At 37.5% G+C, this 21,499-nt stretch overlaps 1 protein-coding gene across 2 annotated transcripts in view; it reads right to left on the bottom strand.

Annotated features, from left to right (window-relative positions):
• Positions 1 to 20,390, bottom strand: part of DCTD (dCMP deaminase) — a 29,748-nt gene extending 9,358 nt beyond the window's left edge. Inside the window, exons 1-6 of one of the 2 annotated variants that reach the window (XM_087936354.1) lie at positions 20,223 to 20,359; positions 17,875 to 18,074; positions 14,525 to 14,636; positions 11,847 to 11,982; positions 6,954 to 7,070; positions 1,020 to 1,116 (exon numbers count right to left, since the gene is read on the bottom strand). In XM_087936354.1, coding sequence (XP_087792480.1) covers positions 1,020 to 1,116; positions 6,954 to 7,070; positions 11,847 to 11,982; positions 14,525 to 14,636; positions 17,875 to 17,990 — 578 coding nt within the window. In that variant the 5' untranslated portion in view covers positions 17,991 to 18,074; positions 20,223 to 20,359. Of the gene's footprint in view, positions 1 to 1,019; positions 1,117 to 6,953; positions 7,071 to 11,846; positions 11,983 to 14,524; positions 14,637 to 17,874; positions 18,075 to 20,222 lie in introns of both variants that reach the window. The other variant, XM_026699622.2, reaches the window with a different exon arrangement.
• Between the last annotated feature and the right edge of the window lie 1,109 nt (positions 20,391 to 21,499).

Genomic DNA, 21,499 nt, shown 5'->3' with positions numbered 1-21,499 from the left:
ATAAAAGTATCTCTCATTTTCTATTTCCGAAACTTTCTTTTCACCCCCTCCTCTTCTGCGATAGATGGTAAGCTGTTGGTCTATGGCAGATTGCTCAATAGAGGCATAAATTTATTTTTTGTAAAAGACTTTGCCAAATTTAGAGGCTGCATTAAGACACCTGGACTACTCACTTTAACCCAGTGTGATTAGGTGAGACAACCCAGGAGCAAATACAGTACACAAAAGGTTTGTATTTACATATAGTGGTTTTATCTCTACAAAAACATATATACATACAAATAATTTGAGACAGGCCCTGAACAAACAGCAATCAGTAATTTACAGCATGGAAGCACACACGGAGAGAGAGAGATGTCCACACAGGGCCTCTTTTATATTACAGCGGTAGCAGTCAAATAAACCTGCTGACTCATTGTTACCATTGCATCATCATTACAGCAGCTGATCAGCTGTTTGCGGTAACTAATGCAGTCATAATATATTTGCTGAAGCACAAAATTTTTCTGATGTTTGTTGTTTATGAACAGCATGAGTTGCTTTTTTTGCAGAACAGAGGCTATTGTTTCCACAATAATTCCTTGTATTTTTGCTTATTAAGTCCCAGTCATAAGCCACTTTTCTCTACAGACAAGTTTGCTGTATTTTTCAAAGAAACTAAATCTAACCTACAATTTTCTGCATGCTTTGATTGTATCAAAACCATAGCAGCGTGTCCAATACAAGAAAATCGGTCCGTGAAAAACAGCTTATCTCTGCTTGTTCGGTATAATAAGAATACTTTGGAAAAGTTCACAACAATCAATCATTTTCCCATTATTGTCCCAATCCTACTTTTAGTGCTAATAACATTACTATCTCAATATATAAAAGGGAAAAGAGAAATTATTGAGTTGAGGCAACAGGTTCCTTCACAATTTTAAGACAAAGCAATAGCAACCCAATGCATACAAAAGGAAGACTGGAGATAAAGGGAGGTGTGTGGGGTTAAGGATTTATATTCCCATATGTTGACTCACCTGTACAAAATTCCAGCGAGATCAAACAAACGCCGTGCAGCTATCATTTCTGGAGTATCGTGATATTTATCAGACATAAAAATGACTTCTTGTATCCCTAGAACAGTGGGAATAAATCAGAATTGAAAGCAAAAACATCAAGTTCAAGCCAAGAATAAAGCAGTTCATTTAGACATGTAGACAAAAAAAATCCTGTTCAAGATCTTCAATAAAGTTTCCATGCAGCTAAAGAAAAGGAAAAAAAGACTATCGTACAAATCTCTATATGCCAGAGGCAGCAACATGAGTTCTGTTGATCGCTGACATTATATTTTAATTACTGCAAAGGGAATAGTTACAGATTTCTTTGATATAAGCCCTCAATATGTTTGACTCCATAACTAAGCTTTTATAAAAATGGACTGAAATGTTTGCCCAGAAGTAATTACGTGTTCAGAGATTCAGACATTTACAGGTATGGGGAATATTCCCCATGTTAGAAACATCACTTGTAAATTAGTATCCTATTCAATGAAACCCCTACACTACCTATGCATGCCATTTACTTTAAATTCACCTATTGAATGCAACCAGTTAAAATGCAGCATGCTGATCCTGCACATTATAAACAAGCTAAAATAGGTCATCTAACATGATAGCAACAACTACAATCAGCATGACAGATCTGGATCATGTATTCTGTAATTTAGATGTTGCTATAAATAAAAATATCTTTAGAAAGGAGTAGTGTTGTTAATGAGGCAAAAAAAATGTAGTTGTAGCCTCAAGGCTATAGGGCTTTAGAAAGAGGAAAATATAGTATTAAGATTTCAAGGACTATCATACAAATAAATTATTTTTTCTCTTTACCTAGGCAACTGTTGGAGGATATATAAAAACTGTAGACATATGCCATACATTCAGCAACAAACTGTAAATATGAAACTGCTGCTACCAAAACGTATTGTACTTTGATTTCTGTATACACATGAATAAGCTAAAATACTGAAGTCTGCTGATGACACAACAGTGATTGGTCTCATTCAAGACAATGATGAATCCACATACAGACAGGAGGTTATACAACTTGCCTCGTAGTGTAACCAGAACAATCTGGAACTGAACACGCTCAAAACCGTAGAAATGGTGGTAGACTTTAGAAAAAACCCTCCCATACTACCACCTCTTACAATACTAGACAACACAATATCAACAGTAGAGACCTTCAAATTTCTAGGTTCTACTGTATCACATGACCTAAAATGGACACCTAACAACGCCATCAAAAAAGCACAACAAATAATGTTCTTTCTGTGCCAACTCAGAAAGCTCAAACTGCTGATACAAGGAGCTGCTGATACAGTTCTACAGAGGAATTATTGAGTCTATCATCTGCACCTCTATAACTGTCTGGTTTGGTTCTGCAACCCAACAGGACAGACACAATCTTCAGAAGATAATTAGGACTGCAGAAAAAACAATTACTACCAACCTGCCTTCAATCAAGAATCTGTATACTGCACGAGTCAAAAAGAAGGCTGTGAAAATATTTACAGACCCCTCACATCCTGGACATAAACTGTTTCAACTCCTTCCCTCAAAATGACTCTATAGAGCACTGCACACCAGAACAACTAGACACAAGAACAGTTTTTCCCTGAACACCATCACTCTGCTAAACAAATAATTCCCTCAACACTGTTCAACTATTTATAAAGTTTGCACTACTATTACTGTTGATCTTCTCATCACTCCTTATTACCCATCCCCTCCCACTTGTGACTGTAAATTTGTCCTGATATCCTTACGATTTATATTGACTGTTTCCTAGTATGATTTGATTGCTTATTGTACTCTATGACTTTCATTAAGTGTTGTACCTTATGTTTCTTGACGAATGTCTTTTCTTTTATGTATACCGAGAGTATTTGCACCAAGACAAATTCATTGTGTGTCCAACCACTTGGCCAATAAAGAATTCTATTCTACGAGGAAGCAACTACTGTCCATCTGTGAGCATAGAACCACAATTTTTCTCTGAAGAACATAATTTTGCACACATCCAATACTAATTCAAAATCCTTCTATCTGCTGCTTCCAGCTCTCTATATCTCATCACTAACAGTCTGAGCCAAACTTAGTTCTGCTCATATCTTACTCTGTCAAAAGGTTATATTAACATGCAAAGGTTAAAAATTGCTGGTGGAAGTCTTGAGTAAGGGCATTATAGTTATCTAAGAATACATCAGGATGATCACCTGATATCAGGACAGACTATATGCATTGTAGGCAATCTGTGGCCAGGAATTCAGTTATCATTTGATTTAGCTGAATGAATTACTTGGCTTGCCACTAAATTCTTCCTGCTGGGATTAACAGAGGCTGGCCATAGTTTGCAGTGTGTGTGTTCTTTGAATGAAGTTATTTAAACTGGAGCAGGATAAGGAAGTCATAGCTATCAAACGTAGATAGGACTTCTAGACCCTTGGCGTAAGGGAGAAGGTCCCTAAAAACTATTTCTAGTCAGTAGTATTAGAGTTAAATAGGTAAGTGAATTCAGATGGGTGAATTCAAGGGTACCACTTATGATTTGAGGATTAACTGGAGTCAAGGGCATCACTTATGATGGATTAACAGGAAGGCTGCTTGAGCCAGGCTGAGGCCTCAAAGTTTAATTTCTGATCTTTTGAGTGGCAGGTAAAGAGGAAACCTTGGGTATCAGGGTTGGGAGGGGGACATTTGTGTTAGGTATAAAGGGTTTTGCTCATTAGGATCAAATGTGACATTGGAAATCTCCTCCCAGGATACAAATGCTTTTAAATTCAACAATGTAAGTTCAGCAACATAAGACTATTTGGCCCATAAGGCTCTGATCCTGGATTTCTGCCTCATTAGGGGCATAAAAGCATTTATTATCAATAGGGCATTGGTGATTGATTTGGAGTAACCCTGTAATAGCATGTAACTTGAATGTGGGAAGGGCCATGACACGGCACATAGGGTAGTGAAGAGTAGGAACCCCAAGCCCCCTTTTGGTCTTCCATGCTTTACACTTGGTTCTGCCCCAATTGTAAATGAATGACATCCATTTATAGGAGTTCATCAGCAGTCCAAATTACCTGAATCAGTACGGTGTCATGGCAAGAGAAGAAGTGAACAAAACAGGGAAGCGAATCATCCAGCCACATTCCAGGTTAGAAGGATGACATTATGGTGATCACATGGATATCAAACAAACGTGCAGGGGCTGGGTGAATAATGTCTGTAGTAGCTTCTCCCTATGAGATCCTATTCTTCCTATTTTGCCTTCTTTTTGTCTGCCAAGCTTCCCTTCTTTTGAAGGAGCAATGGAGCTTATTCTGGTAAAGAGAATGCAGAATCAAAGTAGCATGGGCACCAAAATGTGGGTTACTAGTGCTCAACAGTAACCCATATTTGCTGTCCATGCTGATTTGATTCCCAACTCCTTAGCAAGGGAAACATTCTTTGCCTTATCCAGTAAGGGAAAGATGGGGAGAGAGCTCTTTATCTTGAGAGTCAAGTTCCTGCAAAGGCAGGGTAGTTTGGAAGTAGATAAGGATATGCCTCCAGGCTGGGTTTTTGGAGAGCTTGGCTGAAATTTGTTTTGCTTGTGAGACAGTTCCTTCTGGGTATTTTTGAATATAGCTAAAATGGAGCTTTGGATCACTATCAATGTCATTATCACTGTTACTGGTGAAAAAGTTACAGTAGCGTGCTGACAATTTTTTACCTATCTGAGTCAAAGAAAAGACAGCAGTGTGAGATGATTTGAGCATCTCAATAGGGCAGATGTATAAAGTTGGTGCTGGACTTCCATATCAGTGCTGGGGTGGGGTAAGTGGGGAGATGTGAGGATTGTTGATTTTCTACTAGTTTCTTCCTCAGATTAATGAGTTCTGTGTTTATATTCTCGGTCTTGACACGTCTGTCAGAATTACTTTTGGAGCCTACGTTTTTTATGGCTCTTATCTGCAGGGTCCTGACCATTTGTCACTTTCCTAGTGATGAGATCACGGATTAACTCGTCCTTAAAGACTCTGACAATTTGAATGTGGTGAGTCTGCCACAGAAATTCACTCATTTGTATAAGTCTAGAGGGGAGAGATTATTGTTTGAAATCCAGGAATATGTGTTAGCATTTCTTGAGCTGGGTAAGTAATGAAAGCCTTTCAAATCAGTTTCTCTATTCTGGCAGTTTAGAAGCTGAGATAGGGAAGTCACAATAGACTTATGGCAGTTCCAACTATGAGCATTCCGATATATTTCTAGGAGTTGTTTTTTTCTGTATAATGGTAGTTGGCTGCTTCTGGATGCACAGTTGACATGGGACAGGCTGCTGAGTGCCAGCATGATCAACTTCTGCTGCAAATTTAACCTCTTGATTGCTCTGGAGGATTTGCGAAACAAACACTTATTGGAAGCTGCCATTTATCCATTGCAGTATGAAAACCAATCCATTTGTTCTGCAGACAAAAAGCAGGCCTCTTGGTAAGAGGGGAATAGCATAGCTGTAAGGGGAGGGAACTGCAGGAGACTTACTCCAGAAAACTATTCTCACTCTTCCCTGCTCTGGGGAGTGATTTGCACAGAAGCTTGGAGGACTGGGATGGGAGGCAGGTGCTCTTATTCTTGGCTTTTGTGTTGTCAAATTCTTCAGAAATGAAAGGGATTCTGAGGTCAAATGCGATCTGCTGCTCACATTTTTGATTGCCTCTGCAGTGGGGAGATAGGAGTCAATCCTCATCTGGTTTTTTTGTTTCTTTCCTTACCTCTGGATTCCATTTTTAAGTTGAAGGACTGCACCAAAATGGTGAGAGGATGAAACTCATTTCAGGAGCTGCTAGATTGTTTCCATGTTGTCTCTCCCCTCCCATTTTTTAAATAAGAGCAGGAAACAAAACAAGGAATGGGACTATGCAGATGTGAGCAATGGATGTGTTCTCCATCCAAATGATGCATACCTTTTTTTTTCCTTTTAAGTGAAGTTAAATGAAGGATTCACTCGTGGAAAAGATGACTGCATGGGAAATTTGCTAAAATTGTCACGCAAGTAATCTACCAAGCTACTACTGTGCATATTGACTGATAGTGATTCTTTTGTATTCAGGTGGACTTATTTTCCCCAGAACTAATTGGAAATGTCACGAATTTAACTAGAGATCATTTTTATACTACGCATGATCTCTACAATGATCTACAAAATCTCTCCAGGTAAAAAACTGGAGACAATGGAATCATAAGGGCAAAGAAAGACTACCACTGATGACAGGAGGTAGTCTGGCTCTCACTGCCAAGGAACCTGTAGAGATGTACAATAAGCACAACTCCAGATGGCTAAAAAACATACACGACTTTTCTCTGAACACTGTCACAAGGATGAGCATTTTACCATTATCTAATAATCTGATGAAAGGCCCAGTTGTCACACTTGCACTACTGTAGTGATGGGAAAAATGTGTAACTATTGTAATGAAAAACATAATTATAAGAGAGATCCTGGAAGTCTTATGACATTTATGACAAAAGAGATAAAAAATATTCAAGCGCTAACCATGTCTGATATTCAAATTAAAATGTAACATATATATTCCCAGGAGATCTTATGTCACACAAAGTTTATTCTTCAATCTCCTCCCCTTACATTCTATGCACAGTGTGTCAGCAATGTAAACCGACAGTAATGATATGCAACATCTACAGTTTCTTGGCAGCTGTTGGTCTAGAAAGTTAAAAACCTAAATTAAAAACAAGTAAGAACACAGAGGATGCAATTAGTATGGGAAAACCCAGCACCAGTCAAGGATAAAAAAAATACAAGGAATAACTTAAAGATTGATAGTGCAATTAATTTAGATATAAACAGCTGCACTTGTAATGATGTGTCCAAACAAGCAGCACTCTAATATCAAAAATAAAGCTGGCGTTTTTTCTTACCTGCCTGAATGATGAGCTTTGCACATTCATTACATGGAAACAGAGCAACATATATGCTGCAGCCTTTCACATCAGCAGAATTCTTGTTCATTATGGCATTCAGTTCAGCATGACATACTGATTAAAGAAAAAAGATTTCAATAAATATTATTATGTGTGTTCATTAAAGAAGATCATCCATCTAAAACTTAACTAAGTGTTAGCTGCAAATGCCCAATTTCTTCCAGAAGCAAACACCAATACAATTTGTCACACAAGAGAAATTTAGCAGGGGAGACAGAAAAGAAATACTTCAGAAAACCAAGATCAATGGAGGTCAAGTGGTCTGGCCAGAATAGTAATGAGGAATGAAATAATTAAGAACATTAAAAGGGCCATTCACCAACAACTACAGGACAAGTCAAGGCCATAGGTTGAATGCTAAGTAATTTCAGCCACCCCAAGTGTGCCAATATGTCATAGCACTATTGCCCCAAGAGAGTATCTAATTGCCTACATAAAGGAACTCATTTAGGGGCTTACATGCATGGATACATTCTTTTGATGAGGCACGTGTACATTGTATTCTTAAAAATGAGAGTTATGACAAAAAAAGCAAGCATTCTGTCCTCCAAAAAAGATAACTGGCAACTACAGCACAGAAAAGATAACTAGCACAAAGAACACCATTTAGAAAATTATTCTGCCCTATTACTATTATCAATCTCCAGTAAGAACTCTGAAACACAATCAAAAGTTATTTGATAATCAGACCATCATAAACAATCAGAAAATGAATATTTATAAATTCCAGAAGGCACAAGTCTTTATAAAGAAACTATAAATTTATCAGGAGAAAATTTATTCTTTTGGCAGTATATGTGTTAAACAAATTAGCAATGATTTGCCTATTTGTGATCCCTGTCTGCAAGCGACGTCTTCACTATCTAAAAGCCAAAGCTGGCAAGTTCAATTATCTGCAGCATGTTCGGTGGGACTGGAAATCACTTTAGTTTCACGCATTGTTTGATATATTGGCAGCAGGAGCTGCTGCCTCTGATATACCAAACCAGTTCTATGATTCTTTGGGTGTTGGTCTATGTAGTCAAATTCTTTAGAAAGATTTTTCTCAAAACCACTGAGAACCAGACTCCTGTGGAGTAAAGATTTATTATGCTGCTATGATAATGCCATGAAAAGCAAATTCTATGTACATGGATTTCAAGATATTCCTTGGATAATCAAGTTCAGCGTGTCACTATATTTTCCCTTGCACCAACCCACCCCTCCCACCACTAACTGAACTGATAATTCCCACATTTCCTAGTCAGAACAGTAATTGCCAGCTGAGAGTTTCAGAAGCTGCTGTCCAAAAATATACATTTAACTATATCTGTAAAATGTAAGACAGAAAACTTTGGCTAGTAAACAGCAGTTAATATTTTTAAAATGCATATATTGCCATTTTGAACATTTACAATTTTATGGGAACATACATTAATAAAGAGTGTTAATTTCTAAGTACCATTAAAACAATCCATGATCGGATGGGTCATCCTTTCAGAGATATTTCCTTACCTAAACAGAAAAGCAGGATGACCATGGCTGAACAAAACAACTGGGAATGGCTTGACTTTGCTTGTGGGAAGCTGGCAGGAAGCATTGGAAGTCACAATCGTGATTGAAGCTAACTGCAGTTGAGGCTCTTGTGGCTACAACTTTGCCAATATAACTGGTGTGAACATCTTTGAAATTTCAATTACATAGGTCTAATGGGTTCCAGATTTTGTACACATTCTTTAAGTTAATGGATTTGAGGTACACGGATTCAAAAAACTTTGCACTATGATGCACCATTTGGGCTACTTGAAGGTTTCAAACACATGAGTTTTAGTAGTGTATAGATGTTTGATTCAGTATGTCCATATAATCAGTAAAATTTACTTTCATTGCAGTAGTTCTACACAATAATTTAGAGATACATTCTAGGAAATTAATATTATAATCGTTTAAATTCACATTCTGTTAGGAAGAGAATATACCCGTGCTGGCGAACCTATGCCACACATGTCGGAATTTTATCATGCTTGGTGGGGTTGTAAAAAAAAAACCCAGAAAATTCAAATATCATATACTTTGTATCAGATACAAAGGATTTTAAAGGCTAACATTCAACTGAAAGAACTATTTGCTGGGGTTAATGGACAACTAATAAAAACTATGAAGGTTTATTTTTAGGTATAATCTCTGCCATTCGAATTATATGTGCAAAAATGGAAAGATCCCAACAGAGGAATAACTGGTGAAAATGATGAAACCAGTAATCAGCAAAGTTAACTTGCTTGCTTACAGAAAGATCAACTACTACATTTTATTAGCAACTGGAAACCTCTTACAAACTCGGTTTAAAAAATGAACTAATTATTTATAATTTGTTGATGAGAAAGGGTAGATTATGGAAAAAAGGAAACTTTCATGTAACCTTAGAGAGAGGGAGAATAAAATGTAAATGTACTTATAATTGCTGTTAAGAAGACCAGAAGTCATTTCTTTTATTTTTTTTACTTCTTTTCCACTTTCTTATTTCTCTATCCTAAAGTTTGCATTGCTTTTACTGTGTGGAAAAATCTCTCTAATAAAAATTAAATACATATATAAAGGAAAACTAGAATTGGCCATGTTGAACCTTAACATTTTTGCACAGGCCTAGACAACTGTCATTATGGCAACCAATTTGGGGCAATATACCTTAATGCTCTGAAAATTCCAAATGTCCTCCAGACAAAAATAGTTAGGCACTCTGTGTTATACAGTACAGATTTTAACAGTATCAATGACCACAGTAATCCAAGAACAAAGCAAGTTTGGATTTCAAAACAAATAAACAAAATAAAACAATATGCCCTCTGGAAATAAAGAAAATGAAGATCAGAATCACAACGATCATACCAGAGATCAATTTGGATTAAATTCCAGAAACATGATTTGGAACACTTCAACAGTTGTCAGCTAACCTTAGGAAAATACAAGAGTCCTTTAAGACTTGGGAGACTTGAATGGCATCTTTGGAATTGAATCCAAAACACTGTAGAGCTTTCATTTATACATTAATGTCATCCAGGATGAATTGGATATTCACCTTGGATTTTAAAATTATTGGGAATGCTCTCGGGACACTCTTCACATGATGTACTTTTGTCATAACATGATTTATTTTTTTCTAGATCTTGAGTAGACATTCTTAGCATCTCAAATTACTCAATAGAAGGATGAATCATATACACAGGTAACTGACTAGTCAATACAATAAGAAATCTAAGTACATTGAGGTTAGATGGGCAGAATGCACATCATACATTGAAGCAATAGCTCTGAATAGTTAGTAAAATTATTTTAATCCAAAAATCTAAATGTCAGATATACCAAATAATAGAAAAGATAGGACAAAAATTACCAAAAATCCCTCAAAGAAATTAAGAAAACAGAATAAAAAACTGGACTTACCATGCAGTTCCTTTTCCTACCATTGCAAATATTCATAACTGGACTACTTTTCCTCTTGGTGAGGTAGGTAGGATGAAAGTATTTTATTCTATGCTCCATAGATGGCAGCAGAGAACAATCTCCAGACTAGTTAAGGGACTGATAAAGAGCACCAGGAAGAAATACACAAGATTGAAGTGGAAGAAAAACAAGACAGATATTAGATGTATTTAGCAAAAAAAGTCTTGTTTTCACTAAAATATAATAAACCATCCATCAACAGAAGAAAGAGGCATTTCACCTGTCAGCTTATGCTACAAAATCTCAAGTGAAAATGGCAAAAGGATGGTAAGTGAAGGATAATCTCTGCTCTGTAGAAGGTAGTTATCTTCAATGTGGGCCTCTTCTATTGTTCCAGGATAAGAAAAACCACTGAGAACTAACAGGATGATTGTACACTTTGGTCCCACTATTGCCAATGTTTTGTCATAGGGTTGTGATCGCGAACATGTGGCATGTGTGCCACAGGTGGCACGCAGAGCCATTTGTGCCAGCAAGCAAGCTGCAGGCAAACTTACCTCACTGCACATGCTTGTGCTTCACAGCTGATTTTCGGCCTCCCAGAGGCTTGAGGAAAATCTTTGCAGGCCAAAAAATAGGCCCATTTCATCACTCCCTGTATTTCCGGAAATACCGGAAGTGACAAAACAGGCCCATTTTTTTTGGCCTGCAAAAGCTGCAGAAGCTTTCCTCAGTCATCAGGTCTCTTTCATTACAGCTCCTCTTAGGCCCTGAGCTAAAAAAAGTCTGTGCATGGTGACTGCCCTATGCTCAGGCATAAGGCCAGATTGATTGTAGGGAAGTCACTTTTCAGAGACCCACAGAGACGAGGGAACACTGAACATGGAAGGGGAAAGTTCAGTGAGAAAACATCTACATTAGTCCAATCTGAAGTGGCCCTGTCAATCAAAAATAACATTAATTATGCCCTAATCCACAGGTCCCATGGCTGCTTGAGGATAGCCCCGTAATTCCACTTCCTGAATAGGTATTAAAAATGGTCCTTTGAGCAAGAATGAGAAAAAAACCACCCGGGTGAGTATTTATTCTGGTAAAGTGACTGTCAAAAAACCCCAGGTGTAAGAATGACAGCCCCAACTATCTAAGACTTCTGCTGTATCCAGGGAAAGTCTTATAGGAAGAAAAAAATCAACAGAAATTGAGAAAGGAGAAAGAGACTCACAGAGTCTCACAGAGACAGTCTGCTCACAGACAGGAAATATTTTGGGGGTTGCTCTCATCCCTACCATGAAGGAAGTATAAAATAAAATACTTTGATCCTACCTAAAAGGTGATAGGCACTTCCGATAATATTGCCTTCTGTTTCCATCAGGAAAAATAAAGACCTAATTAAATCATTACATTCCTTACCATAGGGATATTTTGTGTTGAGTTTATTATCTGCTGTTCTTGTCCAAGGCAGAAGATCATCACTGCATCCATTAGGCATCCCATTGTATCCAATTCCAACAATCTTCTTTTCTGAATTCACAATGCAAGCACCAACCTAAAACAGCATCCAGTTTACTGTTTCACTCCTGTCATCCATTTACCTATTGACTATGGCTCAGAAGGGTAAGAGTAACACAGGAATATTAACTGATGTATCAAATTTTGAGGATTTTGCGGTTGCCATATTTCATATCTTGCTCAATGTTAGTCCAAATGATATTATATTTATTTATGCTGGCAACCAACCTGTAGAACATAACACCAACTACAGACCAACTATAAATATATGAGGCTCCACAATCACCTATCTCAAGGCCATGAGAACAAACAGATCTTTAACAATTTCCAAAAGATTGGGAGTCACATGAATCTTCGTGGGGGGCGGGGGTTGGGGGTAGAGAGAGAAAGAGCTACAACACAGTAGGTGCACTTTCTAGGTTCCCTACGATGACATGGTTTACTCAATGGAACCTGGAGCACACCTACCTGCATTCATGCACCTCTAGCATTAGAGGCTCCGGTTATCTCAATGTGCCTTAAAAGTTGGTACTTTAACTGCAGATACTCCTAGACAGAAACAACCTTACTTGTAATCCATGTATACAATGCATTGTATATATGATGGCTTTTTAAGCCTTCCAAGAAGTTACAATTGCAAACACAACTGCAAAATTTTAGCAGGTACTAAATCAAATTATTAAATGCACATATGATCAATACTTCCAAATATGTATGTTTCCGGGAGGGGGAGATAATGTTATTGTTAATCTTATACAATCACAGAAATTAAGACTTTACTATATTTCAGCAAGAATTCTCAAACTGTGGGTCAGGATGCCAGGGAAATGTATGAACAATTCATTTTTACTTATTTTATAATAGTTTTTATTAAATTTTTAAAATTAAAATAAAACAATTAAAATTAAAATAAAGCAATAGAAATTAAGAAAAATATAAAAACAGCATATTAAAAGTGCATATATACTGTGTACATATGAAAAAGGCATAAAGAAATAGTTTTTCCCTTTTTATCAAGACAACTAAATTTCAGTAGCTTATCACCTTCTCTAACATGCAAATAAAATATTTCTTCTCATCTTATCTCTTAAGAAATTATAGCTTCATCATTCAGTCCTAATCAGTAAAAATCTACTCAGTTACCAAACCCCAACACACATTTCAACTTTAATCAAATATGTTTCATATGCCTTTCCTTTATTTTTATCATAGTAATTTATCAATTATCAACTGCAACAAAAAATCTACCTGCATCATCTTATTTATAAACACATCTTTAAAACCTCATCATTTAGAATGACTCATGTAAAATGGATTAAAAATTACCAGAATCAACACATTAAGAATCTTAATCTTTAATCCCTTCAGAATGTCCAAAAAGTTGATTTATTATCATTTTCTGTCTTTTTTCAGAAACTCTCAGAAAATGTAACATGTGCCAGAAATAATACCTACTTTTTAACCTTAATCAAATACATTATAATCTTTTTTATACCACTTTTTCTTTAAAAAAAACCCTCTTCCTCTTATATTTTATCTGTAACTAAATATTTAAAGTCTTATCATTCAATCCTAATCAAGAAAAACCTATTAAGAGCTATTAGAAAAACCATATATATTTTAGTCTTGATCAAATAAGCCAACTTTATATATTTTTTGTTTTAAAAAATATTTGATTTATTGTTGTGTCTCTTTTCATTATTAAGATATCAGCCAAATTCATTTATAAATCCAGTGCAACATCTTTGTCCATATTGTTCCATCTGATTATCAGTGCCGCAGCCACAAGGTGAGCTGGGGGTGGGGGTGGAGCTGCCCCACGCACCCCACATTGGCTTCTCTCAGTGCCCTACAGCTAGGTCACCCACGCCCCGACACTCGCCTTGCCTTGCAGTGGAGGCTCCAGCAGTGCCATTCAGCAGGATCCTGCGTGGCCGTTGGCCCGCTTCTTCTGGTTGCTCACAGCTGCAATGGAGCAGGAGGCTAAGTGATGCACTGGTGCCACAGCCACAAGACAAGGCAAGGGTGGAGCTGCCCTACATGTCCTGCATCAGCTTATCTTAGGGCCCCCATAGTTGGACCATCCACACCTCAGCACTTACCTCACCTCGTGGCCATGGCACCAGCACATCGCTTAGCCTCCTGCTCCACTGCAGGCACGCAAGCAATCAGAAGAAGTGGGCTGGTGGACAGAGCTGGTGGAACTGCTGCCATGAGGCAGGTGTCACAGCATAGATGGCCTGGCTGCAGGGATCCTAAGGTAAGCTGGTGCAGGACACGTGGGGCAGCTCCACCCCCTCACCTAGTGACAACCAGATGGAATGGGCGGGAGAGCAGCTGTGCAAGCTCTTAAATAGGGCTTATTTTGGGGGCAGGGCTTATATTAGGTGCATGCGTAAACACATGCTAGGTCTTATATTCAGGATAGGTCTTAAACATTTTGGAGACAGATCTAGTCATATATTTATTCAGAAATAAATCCAAATGAATTCAAATCGATGTGATTATTCCAAAGGCAGCTTGCCTAAGACTTCAGCTTCATTGCCTTATCTTAGTCTGCCCAAATATCATTTTCCTACCTGGGAATTTGGATCCTTGCTTCTTTGTGCTGACAAGAATGCTACAGCCATGAAATATTCAGGCCACTCCAGGTAATCATCTCGTTTTTTACAAATCATCTCACAAGCATACCTACAGAAATTACACAATGACAATAAATGGTTAGGGTTTGCATGAACTAAGATTTTTTTTTTAAAAAAAAAATCTGCATAAGATGCACTTCAACCTCAGTGTTTGAATCTGCAGAAATAAATCAATTATTGCCATACAGAAGAATGGCACCAGAGTTTAATTAAGTACAACTAAAAGAGCAGAATCTGACCTTAAAGGTTACAGACTCAAATCATAACTTTTAATAGTTGGAAATATTGGTGTTTTATATCTGCCTAGTGGCTTATGAACATTATTACTTTTCAGACCAAAAGGCCAAAAAGAGACTGAATTATCTCATTTAAAACTGTAATTTATAGTGTTTAAGTCATGCAATGTTAACTATTATCTATTCCTCAATATTATCTTCTTTGGAAAAATATGAAAAAGGTGACTTTACTTGCCCCAACATTACTGACATTAAGTTGTTTGAGTAAAGATACCCTCAACCAGCTATTCTCACAGCAAGTATCTGATGCAGTTTCATTAGTTGCAGCTAAAAATAAACACTGAACATGAAATATCTTTTTGCTGAATATTCTTGAAGTGTCAATGCCTGCTAATAACGATTATACAGCTCATAAGCCATGTTGATAACATATAATCCAATGTCAGAAGACAAATGTTCCATTTTGTCTGCTTTTGTGGTAGTCTATAATAGCCCTTTTTTACTTTGCATTTTAGCAAACATGAATAAGCAGTAGAACAATGACCCAAAAAGCAGCATTTAAATAAACAGTTTTTCAAAGCATTGTATTCTTTCCAAAAAGAATAATCCATGTGCGCTATTTTCTAATTCTCTAGATAAATAAATACAGATTTTCTGAATGTTGAAAGTGGGTTATGATTTGTGAAATATTTTGCTATTCCTGCTCTACAAGACATAAAAACCCAGGAAAATATTTATACTCATTCAAATTCTGCCTGCACTGTACAATGTGAACAGCTGTATTCTTCTAACTCTCTAAAAAAAACCCATCATTTAATGCAAGCTCTCAGAAAGCCAACCTCATTTGATGCCATTCAACTCTAGTATCTAAAATCCAGTTTGCAGGTTTTATATCCATCAACATTTATATCCATTCTCCCATGTCAATATTAATACCTCTTTCATTTACTGATCCTTAGAAAACATCTACATAGATTTTTCATTTTAGAAAGTAGAAACTAATGTAAAAATCCTACAGAGCTGAATTACAAGGACCGTGAAGTGCATTCTTTTATTTCACTTAAGATATTTTTAATATTTTGTCTATGCCTAAAGACTATACTAAAAATAGATTAACCTGGTGAGCATTTGTCCTCACCCTGAAGTTTTTAAAGAATATAATAGGCAATTCTTACATTTAAATTGAAAGATGCATACAAACATAACAATGGATTTTTTCTGCTGCATGGTAAGCTCTGCTTTCCCCAAACATAAGCAGATATGCAAATAATAAAATATACAAGATTTTTTTTAAAAAAAAATATACCACCAAGTGGCCTAAGAGTATCCTCTCAAAAACACAAATGGTGTCCTTCCCATTCTGGCTCAACTCCTAAGGGAAAAGCCATTTCTTAACTAGGGGCTCTGGAAGACAAAGAAGATATCGGCCCTCCATATGGGGAAACCTGCTCCTTGGGGTAGATATGCTACAGAAAATGTCCTTCTAGAATAAATGACAACAGTTAATAGAGCATTCTGGAGCAAGCCTACCCCACCCAATTTAATGAGATAGATAAGTAGATGTTTTTAGGAAGAATTGGTCCCTCAAATAACAAATGTCATTCAAGGCTATGAAGATGATAACCACATATCAAATTCCGCGTGGAAAGAAACTGGGTATCAGTGAACTCATATAACAGACAAATGCAGTACCGGTGAACCAAAACTACACACAACTGCATCTTGAGTGGTCTTCAAGGGCAATCTGATGTAGATGCTTTGCAGTAGTCCAAACAGCAAATAACTAGCACATGAGTGAACATAAGCAGTGCCTTCTGATTAAATGGCTGAGTACATTAATCTGTTCTTTATATGGTGTATCTGACCTCGGATTTAGTTAGTTTTTCCTAGATCTCTTCATACTTAATTGTACCAGAAAGTATTTCAAACATTCCGTAAACACTTTCTCAGTTCTTTGTCAGTTACTTTATAAAAATTACTTAAAACCTGAAAGGAAGCTTCACTTCATACAGAGAAGTTTGATGCAGAGGGTCTCCAATATGCACTGTACAAATGCCTCCTTCTAAAAAACATCCCCAAATTTGCTCCAGAAAAAGAAGCTGTATAGCTATGTTCACATAACATGATAGACTAAGCTACAATGGTATTGGACCGTTTGTAGTCCAGCACCTGCAAAACCAAGTCACTGTCTTAGTATATTGTGTAAATTGGACCATCATACTAACTTATATTACACTGTGTTTGTTATCTAGGCATCTTTTGTTAATCTGCTTTTAGAATTTAATATGTAGTATGAACTCTATCATGGTTTAACAAAAATACATCCATATATCTGTAGAGAGTTCATATTTTTCTCATGAAGCAATATCTTCTCTGATTTTAAGAGAAAGACTTCCACTAATGAAGAACAATGTTGTTTTTCAATATTTTTTCCTTAGGGAAATCTGAAGAAGAATAATTACTTTATCATAAACTAAGATATACTCTAGAACAGGGGTCGCCAACCTTTTGGACCTCAGGGACCATCAAACTCACAATTTTAAATCCCACGGACCACTAATATGAATTTTGACTGACGGTGGCTTGCTGACGTTTTCCCAGGATCTCTGCAGAAAGCAGCAGACCCTGGGAAAAACCCCCCAAAAGTCTGCAGCAAAATTCCCCACCCCGTTTTCCTACCGATCGATCATTCTTTATTTGAGATTACAGGATATTGTCTCCAGCTCCATTTTCAGGGGGAAAGAGCAAGAGAGAGCGGAAGACTTTTGGCTTCATGCAAGGAAAGCAGCAGAAGCAGCGAAAGTCTTTCTTTCTCTCCCCCAAACTCCGCCAGAAATGAGTATTTGAGACTTGTCGTGCCGGCGCAGCCTCTTGGAGCAGGATTCCTTGCAGGGTCCCAAAGACTCATTTCTGGTGGAGAGAAAGACAGACTTTTTCTGCTTTCCTTGCATGCAGCCAAAAGCAGAAGAAACAGAAAGAAGCAGCCCAGTGGCCTGGCGAGGCGTGTTGGGCAAGTTCCCCCCTCCACCCTTTCCCATCTCCTCTCATTACCTCATGTTGTTCGCAATGCAAGTGACAATGTTCCCGCGGGCCATGTGGGCAGCGCAGCCTTGTGTTCCCACGCAGCCTGGATTAATTACTTTGGGGCGGTGCTTTGGGGTTGACATTTCTCTGCAGACCACCAAAATTTTCTCATGGACCACCACTGGTCCCCAACTCACTGGTTGGCAACCACTGCTCTAGAAATTGGACTTAGATAAAAAACTAGTCAAGATGACGCCATTTCTTCATTATTTTATGATAGTGGATCAAGTTTAAACACGCAGGTGACCCTAATCTTAACATTATATTAGTCATTGCTGTAATATGACTTCAGTATTTCAGGTTTTACAATGGTTGTATTCAAAAGACTTATTTCCCCACAAGAATATATTTCAGTAATTGCTAAATTTAAAATCTTCATGAGATTACTTTTTAGGATCAAATCTGATTTGCAGAATTCTTAGAATATATCCTTTTTTAATTACTGCATAAATCAACTTTCTTTCCTTTTTCAATTTGAAGCGTAAGATACAAAAGTTTATACAATAAACATTCAGCAAGGCATTAAAGTAATTAAACTACTTTAGATTGTATATCTATTTGTAGCCTACTTTATTGTTTTTACTAACAACTCAAGAATATATCTCAACATACCTCTTCCTCCTATTTTCTTCACAATTACAACTCTAAATTATGAAGGGTGTTGGACAGAAAGTGACTAGTTCAAAATCACCCAAGCCTGGCTTTTATGGCCAAAGCAGCACTTGAACTCACAATCTCCTTCCTTCTTAACTGGTGCCTTAACCACTAGACCAAAGTCAAACTGAAAATGATTCTGAAAGCAAAACAATATGAATACATTTAAAGCTGTTTAGATCAGAGCAAATCAGAACATTTTCTTCATAATCTTGAAAGATTGTGTTTGAAATCCACAAAGGTGCAGAAAGCAAGCATTGTATGTCATAACCTATGTAAATTTCAACTGAGTCTTTACTACTGTACTACACCTAAAAGCTGATTCTACGTCTATAAAGGATGCTTTTATTTTTTATTACTCTAATTTTAGAAGAGGGAATTCTGAAAAAAATTATTGAGCAAGAAAATTTCAGATATCAAATACCTCCAGCAACGTAATACTTAACACTAATCTTATATTTAATCCCTAGCAATTTAACCTGAATGAAATGCCTTTCCTCCAAGTTGCAAACAACCACAATTCTTTAGATTTGACAACAGCAGGCTGCATAAAGTATTGCTTTTGGTCAGGGTTTCCTGCCAGGCAGAGCAACAAAACTGTCTGTGCTCTGCATTCCTAAGCAGACACAAGCAGGATAAGTGATTTTCCTCCAGACATAAAAGAAGCCATACATGTACGCAAGTTACTTAAATACAGTTGCCTGTATTACCTCTGGGTGTTAACATTTCATTGTGTGCACTAATAGTGAGCTGGTTTTCAGGCTTGTCATATTATGTTGGAGTAAGGAGAGACTCCCATTCTAAATTCCAGTTCTAAATTCTAATTCTAAATAATTGTAAATCCTTCTGTCATTCAATTTTCAGTAATAATCAAGACATTACACTACTTTATAATATGTGAAATATATAATCATATAAGGTCACTCTGTCCACAACAATCAAAGGTAGGCCACCAAATACGTTCAGCAATTGCTTAAAAATTTGCATTTGAATTTCAACAAGAATTCTACAATGTAATGTTACTATTAAAATAAAAGGTTTCAGCCAGCCAGCCAGCCATCAAGCCATACCAGCTCCAGCATATGCCATTCAATTCTTTCTTCTCCCAGGCCCAGGACTTGCTTTTTTTTCTTTGCTCTTACCATTTCTTTCTCCTGATTTTTCTTTTACTTCACTCACAAACTTGGGATTCAACGAGGTTTGTTCATTCTTAACTTGAATAATGAAAAAATGGGAGCCTACAAAATAGGTTATACAGTACTGTGATCCGCATGTACCCTTCCCTCACTGTGTTTGTGAATGCACACTTCGGGTTCTCTCCTGCACTGCGGGCATCTAAAATCAAAAGGGACCTGGCACAAAATATAGTGAAGAGACTGCCTCTGTTTAGTTCGTTAAAAAATAATAAGACAAGAGACGGAGAAAAAGAAATGTAAGTTTCCGAGAAAGGAATAAATGATTTCACCGGGATGCGTGTGCTTAAGTAGGCTTTTGGGGGACCCGATTCAATTGCCCAAGCAAATACAGGGGTGCATACAGGGGTGGAGGGGATGCGGGAAAAAGGCATAGGTTTAAGCAGTCATGGTGGATGCGTAAGTGAGTATAAACAGAAAGAATCGCGTTATGCGAACGCGCAACCCATCGACAACCCGTGCCCCTACCCATTGAGGGAGCTGGTCTGCAGCTGACCGTCAGCGTTCATCGCGTCTTAGCCACGTCGGGAACAAACCACGGTCTCACCGGCGTCCGCCTCCCAAAAGAGAACTCCACCTTGCAGCTTGGCGCCAAAACTGGTCTCAAAATTGGCGGGAAAGGAAGGCGGAGTTCCACTGGAAAACCCCGCCTCCTTGGGATACTTCCTCAAACTGCAAGCATACTGGAGGCCTGAGTGTCCTCGCGGACTACATTTTCCAGAATGCATTGCTCCGACGACCTTGTCGGACCATCCCGGCCGGGAAGTTGCCGCGCAAGGGAAGTTTGTGCGTTGCTGACGGGAAAGCGACTAAGATTTTTATCCATTAGTATCTAATTTAATGAAGGAGTACAATGGAGCCATGTGTCATTTCAGTAGCCCTTGCATCATGTTCTCTAATGAATAGTCTTGATTTAACCTCAGTGAGACTATACCACATAATTCCTCGTGGTTTTAGCTAACATAATGGATAAATGAGTACGAATAAATGGATAAAAGGGAACAGTAGGACAGGGACGGTAGGCACGCTGTCTGGAAATTGTCACCCGACTTCCCTAACTTTTTTAGGCTACACTGAGTAGTAAAACAGCTTGGTCCTTTATTTTCGGATTTTGTGCTCTTATGAGCCATATCAGTTATTTGCAAGCATATTGCACTTGATTGCATCTTATTCCCTTCCTGACCATTCCTTAGTACAAGTATGCAACTGATTTAATCTATAAACCTAATCCATACAATTGCAAGCATTAGAAAAAGAGAATCACTTTATCACATGATGACAGAATTGGGCTAAAACTTTTGTTGCATAGGCAAGGGGAAAAATGGTTAACCCTATTGTTTAGAAACTGACAATGAAATCTAACGTATAGTAAGGCTACCATATTTGAGCTACAAAGATAAAGTTTTTGGGTATCATCTAGCGGTGGTATGAATTTTTACAGAGTAGATACTCTGACTAAATATTTGGAAAATAAGAGAGACAACTAATGATCACAGAAATATAGCAGTTTTAAAAGTTGGTGATCTGGATTTTGACTTCATCCCCTCTGGCTTCTGTTGCATTTTTGGTGCTGAAATGTGTTACAGTACCTTCACTATTCAGTGTGCCAATACTACACCTGAAGTTATCTTCTTCCTGGAGTTTCTGCACAAATCAATGAGTTGTAAGAATAATGGGTCTCCTGTGTTACTCTGATATCATTTCTGATTTGAACAGATCAGCTTTACATCAATTTACCTTTACCT

Source organism: Pseudonaja textilis, chromosome 6 (assembly GCF_049901715.1).
Source record: "Pseudonaja textilis isolate UNSWEBS1 chromosome 6, rPseTex1.2, whole genome shotgun sequence".
In the NCBI taxonomy this organism is placed as follows: Eukaryota; Metazoa; Chordata; class Lepidosauria; order Squamata; family Elapidae; genus Pseudonaja; species Pseudonaja textilis.
Note: the sequence above shows the minus strand (reverse complement) of the source record. Positions and strands in the feature narration are given on the sequence as shown.